Source organism: Lampetra planeri, unplaced genomic scaffold (assembly GCF_965212315.1).
Source record: "Lampetra planeri unplaced genomic scaffold, kcLamPlan1.2.h2 scaffold_747, whole genome shotgun sequence".
NCBI lineage: Eukaryota > Metazoa > Chordata > Hyperoartia > Petromyzontiformes > Petromyzontidae > Lampetra > Lampetra planeri.
This window is the reverse complement of record NW_027615569.1, coordinates 1-8902: the sequence shown is the minus strand read 5'-3', so window position 1 is coordinate 8902 and position 8902 is coordinate 1. Positions and strand designations below refer to the sequence as shown.

At 43.0% G+C, this 8902-nt stretch overlaps 3 protein-coding genes across 3 annotated transcripts; 1 reads left to right on the top strand and 2 right to left on the bottom strand.

The window, feature by feature from the left end:
* Nucleotides 1-1692: 1692 nt before the first annotated feature.
* Nucleotides 1693-3944, bottom strand: LOC144741862 (ribitol-5-phosphate xylosyltransferase 1-like). Its single transcript, XM_078624355.1, has 6 exons — nucleotides 3776-3944; nucleotides 3482-3667; nucleotides 2825-2927; nucleotides 2439-2753; nucleotides 2180-2350; nucleotides 1693-2095 (listed from the first exon to the last, which is right to left on the bottom strand). Exons 1-6 carry the CDS (start codon nucleotides 3942-3944, stop codon nucleotides 1693-1695), a joined length of 1347 nt encoding a protein of 448 aa, XP_078480481.1.
* A 381-nt stretch (nucleotides 3945-4325) lies between these two features.
* On the top strand, nucleotides 4326-5709 carry UQCRFS1 (ubiquinol-cytochrome c reductase, Rieske iron-sulfur polypeptide 1). Its single transcript, XM_078624353.1, is given in 3 exon segments — nucleotides 4326-4401; nucleotides 5098-5636; nucleotides 5638-5709. Coding segments are annotated over 3 exon segments (687 nt in total).
* A 1264-nt stretch (nucleotides 5710-6973) lies between these two features.
* Nucleotides 6974-7531, bottom strand: CUNH19orf12 (chromosome unknown C19orf12 homolog). The gene is made up of 2 exons (XM_078624354.1): nucleotides 7372-7531; nucleotides 6974-7239 (listed from the first exon to the last, which is right to left on the bottom strand). The coding sequence occupies exons 1-2, from the start codon at nucleotides 7529-7531 to the stop codon at nucleotides 6974-6976; spliced, it is 426 nt and encodes a 141-aa protein (XP_078480480.1).
* Nucleotides 7532-8902: the final 1371 nt, after the last annotated feature.

Genomic DNA, 8902 nt, shown 5'->3' with positions numbered 1-8902 from the left:
CTCCTGCCGGTGGATCCTCTGAGCGGTCTGCTGTCTGTCGTTACCACAGAAGAAGAAATTGTCAAGTAAAAAAAGGGAGCGTATTAAAAGTCCGCTTGTATTTGTGTTTTTTTTTTCTGGTATCCAGCTTGGAGGAGCCGCACACACACTCGTACTTCTCCCCAGACTTGCTCGCCCTCTCTCGATGGTTTCTCCCCCACAGCTCCCGGCAGCAGGCGGGGAGAGGCAGACAGGACAGGCCGATTGCAGCGCACAGCAGCTGGGGAGAGAGAGGGGAGGAAGGAGGGAGGGAGGGAGGGAAGGAAGGAAGGAAGGAAGGGGAGGAAAAGGAGGGAAATCACCACACACACACATTTTTCATTTCCTGCTGATTAAACTGTTCTTATAACCACCACTCAACTAACCTCACCTTACCTTAAAGTCTCCCTCAAATTAAAAATAGGCGGGCATCACGTGGCATGGGAAGTCCTCACAATGTGACTGTAACTAGATTTATGTCCCCACAACATTAGTAAAACACACACACTGATTTTTAGTTTTTATTATTTTATTTTTTGCATTAGAGTTGTATGTTAACGTGATTACGATTAATGATAAATGAAAAATTACATGTGAATGATGTTTATCCACAGAGAATACCTGGCACTCACAACAGTTGTATAGCGCTCCCTTGTGGCCAAAAACATCAGGTTAAAACTGGATTTTACTGAAAAAAAAATGAATTCTGTCAAAATCCATCAAGGAAAACAGGAAACTGACATTTTTAATTAAACCAAGCACAGAAACATTCCTGGATTGTAAAATTTTCAATAATACAGAAACAAGTCTTTTAAAAATTCAACAGTTTTTTCTTTATATTAGTTTCACCTTGAAGATCCCATAGAGGTCCTAACACCCCCCCCCCCCCCAATTGTACACATCCACTGATTAAAGGTACCAATGATATGTGGGCCCATAAATAGGGTTAGTTTGAATCAGGGGCCCAAAACACACACTGATCTCTAATAAGCTTCTTCTGTTTCTGGTAATAATTTAATAACTTCTCACGTTTGAACACTTCCATCATATTCACATACAGTATGTTCTAATAAAACATTGATATCAAGGAGAAAAAAAGTGTACTCAAATAAACTGATTCACAGCACCACCTGCAGGATGAATAAGAAACCCTGCCCTGATGTCGCTCAATCACAACAGTTTAATACTACTGCTATCAGAAGTCATGCGCCACAGCACAGAAATAGGAAACAAAACTGCAATAAACAAAAACGGGTTCAGAAATGCTACATATGCACCACAACTGTCCCACTGTCAAGCTGCCGACAATATAAAACAGATTCATGTACCAGGCTTTTTAACCGATATGAACTTCTAATGTAGTGTTTCCTAGAAAAAAAATCACACTACAGAGATATAAAACCTGAAAATACAAGGAGTTTAAAATGCAAAGGCAACTTATCATTCATTATTTCAAAATCAACAGACATTCCATCGATGTAAACGTTTACAGAATAAATAAATATATAGACTCTTCACACCATTTACGTACATAAATGTTATCATAACAACCTGCACCAGAGCATTACACAGAATATCACCAGCTTCACTACACTAGTAATCGATCACATCTCCACAAAAGAAGTGTAATAAATGTTACCCCTGTTGAACCTCGAAAAAGGTCGAGCACCACAGTCAGCCTGGTTTGAAGAAGGTCTCTTCCATGACCTCGGTGAACCTCTCTTTCATTTGCTGTCGGAAGCTGGCGTACCACTCTAACAGCCGCCTCCTCCTGTCCACGCGCTGCTCCTGGCTCATCCTTCTCTCCCGCTCCAGGATAGCCGGTAGCTCCTTCCAGTCACTGATGAAGATGAAGGGGGCTCCAGCTGCTTTGAGGAGGCGCAGTGGAGAGCTGGTCCCAGTGGCGCAGGTCCCAGGTGTCTGCACGTCTTCCACCACCGGAACAGAACCGTAAGAGCAGGCTTCGTAGATGCGGTAGCATTCCGTGTTGATGCCCACTGGGCAGAGCGTGAGCTCGCTTTGGGCCAGCGCTGTCTGATAGTGCTTCAAGCTGTCGGCTGTCTCCTGAGGGAGCCATCTGAGGCAGAAAGAGAGGAGATAAAACTTCAAATATGTCGATTAATTGCTGACGGGATGAATGCAAAACAAAGTGCTGACTTACTTTTCTCTGGCAGTGATGAAGCAATCTTTATCCAAGCCAGAATGTTTCAGCACCTGCATGAGAGTTTCTCTCGAGGAGTTCTTGTAAACAGTTCCCAGGAAATTGCAGAGGTACGGTCTGTTGGAGGTGATCATCTGAGCATTGGGTCTGATCATGGGAAACTGCCTGTACCTGCAAAACAGCACCAAAGGAATTGAAAGAAGACAATTTGAAGGGTTTATTTGTTTCTCCACAATAAAGCCCACAAAGGGGAACATACGTGGCAACACCGAGAGGCCATTGAAAGACGTCTTTGTCATTGACCCAGGGGCTGTCGTACACCAGAAACAGCAGATCCACAAAGCCCCCGTTTCTCTTTAAGTACGGGCCGATCCAGTCGTTGTTGCACCGCTCGTTGCCCAGCAGGACCACAGCTACATGAGCCACCGTGTGGGACTGGACCAGTGCTTGGACGTGCTCCAGCCACCGCGTGGAGTAAGACACTTTCTGCTGTTCGCGACCATTCAGAACCAGAACCAGGCTGTTCATGTCCAAGGGAACGTGGCCCTGGACCACAGCGGGACCCGTGTAGAAGCTAAAGAGAGGGGAGAAGACATCAATCCAGAGTGGCATGGCACGGAAAACATCAATGTTACACGTGTGTACCTGAAATCTATTTTTCCAGACTGGAGCTCGCCCTCTCTCCATTGTGCTATCTTGTCAGATGGGTTGAGAGGTCCTTCTAAAATGTGTTCCCAGAGGTAAAGCCCTAAAAGACGGAAAAAAAGACTAAAATTAAAAATGTTTTGACGACACAGCTGAACAGCTGTCATGTAATACTACTACCACAGTCAGCAACACAGGAATATCTACGACACATCTTTGGAAACAATACAATTATCTGATTATTGTTATTATTATTCAGATTCTGTTTCAAAACTTTCATTTACCATGAGTTTAAACCATTTCTTAGAGATTTACAATACTGATCATCATCATAACTCAATTTAAACTTTTGTCCTTCAAAAAAAAATTATTTGCAGCTGTCAAACATTATAGGTGCAACTGAATGAATTAGAATATCATAAAACTTTTTTTTTCGGTAAATCAATTCAAGTTAAACTGGAAGAAGAAATCATGAAACGTAATATATCTTACTGTGTGCTTTCGATTTATATATAAAGATGTGTTTCCACTTTTAGAATTAACTGGCTGAGATGCAACTGTAGCACAACAGATGAAAATTAATGATAAAGTAATAATCCAAATAATTAACCGATTGTAATGCTCCGTGCCAAAACCGAAATAAATACCCTGACGTACCGATGGCTGCTTTCCCCCAGATTTGGACCTTGTATCTTTTGGGTTTGTTCCTATCGATCCGGCCCATGTGCTGCTTGAAGGCCTCTCTCTTTCTGTTCAGGGCGGAGTTGTACTCCACCTGCTCATCCTCCCACGGATTCCAGTCGTCTGCCAAGACTGGAACAGCACCGCCATCTCTGCCTCCACCTGCACACAGTTAAAATGTACACCTAATTCACATATTACATATTATATTATTACACATTCACATATTATAAAATGAATGCCAAATAAATGCGCTTTAGCAAAAGAAGCTAGCTAACAGTTGTTTGGTGAAATTACCTGAGGGGCTTCTGGTCTTCACCACCCTGTGGACGCGCGAAATCACTTTGCTGCTGAAAAATACATTGTACGCAGCATAAAGTGAAAATGCCACATACGCAAAGATTATCAGAAGAAAGAGCTTTCGTTTTGGTATTTTCATTTTTTTCCTTATTTTCCTCTCAGGTTACCATTGTGTGTGTCGCCTCCGTAGAAGGACCCTTGTTTATATCACAAGGACCCGTCAGCTGACTTGATGGCGCGCCTGTGTAAAATACCTCCATGTTGAAAAAGGTGTGTTACTGTGTTAGTGGTAATTATCAGCATTGGTGAAAAAATAATAAATTTGCACCACAATTCAAAAAATATTTTTTAATTCAGAAAAGAACAACGGGACACATCGGTCTGACGTCGGTTACGGCGGAACCATGTGAAGGTGGACCTTGTTTCTGGGGCCGCCGGGTAAAGAGACACAGGAGCTTTTGTACACGCAAGGTCGCGTCCCCAACTACGGGTTGGAGGAGTCCTATTTCGGACGAAAACCATGTCTGTCGTCCCGCGTTTCAGCGCTCTACTGCAGGCAACAAAACACCCATTGAAGAATGTGGTCTCTGCTGCCGGTAAGAAAGAAAAAACCGATGCATGTCAGTCATGTGGTGGTCGAACTAATAACCTGAAATGTAGACATGTCATGAAAGTAGTATTTAGTATCTTCACAGAAGACGGTCTGTTTTGAATAATCTACCATTTGTAGATAACAATTCGCTTATTCGCAGATATTGGCTTAATGTCCCATTTTGCGAGTTAGCTTAGGTGTCGTTAGCTTGAACGCTAACAACAATGTGTGACGTGCCTGAAGAAGCGATGGATGTTCGGAAAAAAAGACCAGATATCTGTGCTCGAATTTCCACCACTTACTAATAAAATCTTAATTGGAATCTGCAACACAGTTCGTGGTAAATTATTGCACACGACGTAACCTAATTGGATCTATTCAGGTAAAAGGGCAGTGGTTATGAAACTGTTCTGGTGTCAAAGGTCAAATCTGCCTGGGTAGACAATGTTGATAAAGATAATTAGATGATTTCTGTAACAATAGGAATTATTGTTACCAACGTTGTTGTTGTAGCTGCTGGACGGACTGATTAGAGGGTGGCACCCAGAAAGTGACATTGGAAGTCCCTTGCTGAAAGCCTGATAATTCATAAAACTAACATCTGGGTGGATGGAATAAGTTCTTCTGGAACCTTCATGAGACCAGATACGAGATACGAGACCAGACTTCAGCAATTCAATTTTTGTTTTCTTATTTCTAGCTCCCGGAGGAATCCGCCTCGCCCACACAGACATCAAGATTCCTGACTTCTCAGACTACCGTCGTCCCGAGGTCACTGACCCCAACAAGTCCTCCCAGGAGAGCAGCGAGGGAAGACGAGCCTTCTCCTACCTCGTCACAGGGGCCACCACCGTAGTTGGCGTCTATGCAGCCAAGACGGTAGTTAGCCAGTTCGTCTCGTCCATGAGCGCCTCGGCCGACGTCTTGGCCTTATCCAAGATCGAGATCAAGCTCAGCGACATCCCCGAAGGCAAAAACATGACCTTCAAGTGGAGAGGAAAGCCCCTATTTGTCCGTCACCGCACAGAGAAGGAAATTGAAACAGAAGCTGCTGTGGATTTAGCAGAGCTCCGTGACCCCCAGCACGACAAGGATAGAGTGCTCAACCCCCGCTGGATCATCGTTCTGGGCGTGTGCACCCACTTGGGTTGTGTGCCCATCGCCAACGCTGGCGACTACGGAGGCTACTACTGCCCCTGCCATGGCTCCCACTATGATTCTTCAGGAAGAATAAGAAAGGGGGCCGGCTCCTCTCAACCTGGAGGTTCCCTACTACGAATTCCCAGATGACGACACAGCCGTTGTTGGATAAACACTGAATAAGCTAATTTCACCTCTAATATGTATTAAAAAGTGGAAACTTTTTATATATAGAGTTGATCCAATATGTATATTTATTAATAAAGACGCACGGTGTGGCAGTCGTTTCATCTTTTTACCCTGCCGAGTTTTCACAGTATCTGAAACATTTTGAAACGATGAAGCATGAGCGTAAACAAACCAATGGATGCGTGAATAAAACGTTTAATTGCAACTGAATTCAGTGAGTTGCAGGGATGTTGACAGGAAGTTTGTGTAGGTTGAAAGCTAAGACAGGAAACATGAAGCGCTGTCGTAGAGGTAAGACAACCATTAATACAAGTTAGTATGCAGAGTGTGACATACATGTACATCTATTAGTACAGTAGTATACTACTAGAGTAGTATCGCTGCTTCAATAAGGTAACTGAATTTATACACCAATCAGATCACAATGTGACTACAATCCCATTATTAAACTATCAGGTGTACTCATAATAAACTAGAAAACCACTCGGCCAGTGCAGACTTGCACAGACCCAAGCAGCTCATTTTCAGCCATATTGTGGTTTCCACCCAAAATTTTTTTACATATATGTAATTTTGATTTATACCAAATATTATCTACATCAATATAGTGTACAGAAATACAATGATAGCATTTGTAGTTCCATTGTTAAGGACAAAGAAGACAATTTCATGGCCCATGGTATTTTTTTTTCTGGCTGGAACTCCAGAACTATTGAGGATAGAATAAATCTGAGTTCTCAGCTACACTCTGGTGTTAGTTATCTTCATTTGTTGTCTTACAGTTCCTGACAATCCACCATAGCACCATAGTATTTCCTGTTCTGGATCGTAGTGTCCAAATTCTTTTCAGGATCTGGATCAAACTCTGATATATTAGTGACTCTAGAGCAAGTGTATCCTGTATTTTTATGCCAAGAATGTGACCGTTTGTTGTGGAGTTCTACACACAGATGCTGAAAATCGTAATAATAAAGAATCATTCATTCATCATTCAAATGGTTCCAGAACACTACCAACATTTAATCTTTAGTTCCTTGACCCATCATCCGCATTGCATGAACATTTCATTCAAATCCATTCACAAATGTTTGAGTTATTTCGTGAGAAAAACAAACAAACATAACCTCCTTGGCGGAGGTAATAAAGCGATCCAGCTGTGTAATTCACAGCAATGTGCACACATCATGTCACCAGTGTCTGAACAATAGGAGTCTGTCCAGTGTCGTAGCAACCGTCCATTACATCTGTTAGTCCACATAGTGCACGTCAGCGTGCAGCTCCTTGGTGATGTATCCCAGCAGAGCAGCAGTAAGCTGCTGCTTCAGCGAGGTGTTGCCCATCACCAGAGCAGTGAGCTGGGCAACGTCCGTCCACTGGATGTCTCCGAGGATCACCATGAGGTCCGTGTACAGCTTCTGCTGCTGCTGAGGACTGAGCTCCATGATGATCTGAGGAAGCGGTTTGAATTGTCCACTGGTCAGCCAGCAGCCCAGCAGGCCTCCGACAGCACCACCTGCAACAGAATGGAATCGTCTTCACTGTCTGTCTAAACTGAAGCACTGAACAGAATGAAGTTGGGGGTGAAAGGTGAGCAACATTATAAGAAACAGAGACAACTGAGACATACCAGGAGCACAACACTCACCCACGGCGATACCCAGAGGGCCCCCGACCAGCCCCCCGGCAAAGGCCAGACCCCCAGCTGCAGCGGCCCCCTTTCCCGAGCCCTTCACTGTGGTCTGGATCTGCTGATTGGCAGATAACTCACAGCACAGCCTCATTACATCATCCAGCCGATGGCACATACTGTGGACGACAATTTAGAGTTTGGAACATTACACCAAGACACATTATTGGTATGCATACATATACTTAGTAATAAAATCAGATCTTGATTCGTAAATTGTCAGTTCAAGTTCCGATTCAGATATTTTTTCATCATCCATTTAGAAATGACACAATGAAATACTTAAATAATACACGTGTCCAATATTATGGCGCAGTTCATTGATTGGACGAGTCCTGATTGCGTCAGAGTCACGGGACAGAGCATCTCCAGTCTGACATCTGTCCCTATTTATAGGATCGGATGAAAAAAACATCTACGAAAGCCACATCGGCATACCTGACTGCGTCGTGAACTCCTCATCCAAACGCTTCTTTCAAACTGATATCTGAATTCCAACAACAGCTCTGACGATGATCAGCTGATCATCGGAAGCTATGTGATCGGCAGCATCATGTTCTTCTTCGTCTGTCGATGCTTCTTCTTCTGAGTCGTGAAGCGATTAACCGGTTTAGAGGATCATTACCGCCACCTACCGGGATAGAGTGTGGATGGGAGTGGATTGAATAACAATTTAAAGAAAACATGTGTCTGTGCTCAGACCACATGATTTCTATGTTTAACGGTAGCTACAAAACAAAATGATGACATTTGAAATGAAGCAGCACATGATATTTCCGATAACATTTAAATGCAACATAAATAGACCAATGAGAGTGTTGCATTCAGGGGGCCGGAACCATGGTGGGTTTGGATTCATTTTCAGAAACCGTACTGTACTGGTCACTTTACTTTCTTTCAGAAATAAGATGAAAACTGACGTAACTTGTAGAAATGTAATCTCATTTCAGCCGTATTGAGGTTACTGCGCGTGTGTCACGCGAATGCTTGTACAAACAAAAGCAACAACAACGTAACAAAAACAATCATGTCATTCTTCGTTTTCATATGGATCAAGAGTGATTTGTCCAGAATTCTATAGGTGTGCAGGATGCTCGCCGTTTGGAATCTCGGTTGTTTACATTTCTGCAAATGAATTTACCCAAAATCCATTGTGCGCAACTGCGTCAGACTGGCCCGACATACCCAGAACAAGGAAAATCTGCCTTCAAAATAAAAGGCTAACAATGGTAAAATAGTAAATAAATAATTTTTTTGTTTGTTTGTTTTTAGTTTACGGTCTTTATTTTTGTTCTTTATTTAATAGTGGAAAAGGAAGTGTTACTTGGTACGTTTTGACCTGATCTTTATAGCATCCATGAGTCATATAAATAGAAAACACCGGAAGTTGAGCTGTTGTTGCTGTGAACTTTACGTTCGTCCGAGGAGCGTGGCGCAGCAACACTGACAAGGAATATTTCCTCGGGGAATATTGAAAACGGATGGATTT

Excerpts from the sequence above, each read along its gene's own strand:
- LOC144741862 (XM_078624355.1), bottom strand. The coding sequence starts at position 3,944 with ATGAAAATACCAAAACGAAAGCTCTTTCTTCTGATAATCTTTGCGTAT. Across the intron at positions 2,754-2,824 it reads TCTGGAAAAATAGATTTCAG|CTTCTACACGGGTCCCGCTG; the intron begins GTACACACGTGT and ends CCCTCTCTTTAG. Across the intron at positions 2,096-2,179 it reads TTCATCACTGCCAGAGAAAA|ATGGCTCCCTCAGGAGACAG; the intron begins GTAAGTCAGCAC and ends TTTCTGCCTCAG.
- CUNH19orf12 (XM_078624354.1), bottom strand. The coding sequence starts at position 7,531 with ATGTGCCATCGGCTGGATGATGTAATGAGGCTGTGCTGTGAGTTATCT. Across the intron at positions 7,240-7,371 it reads CCCTCTGGGTATCGCCGTGG|GTGGTGCTGTCGGAGGCCTG; the intron begins GTGAGTGTTGTG and ends ATTCTGTTGCAG.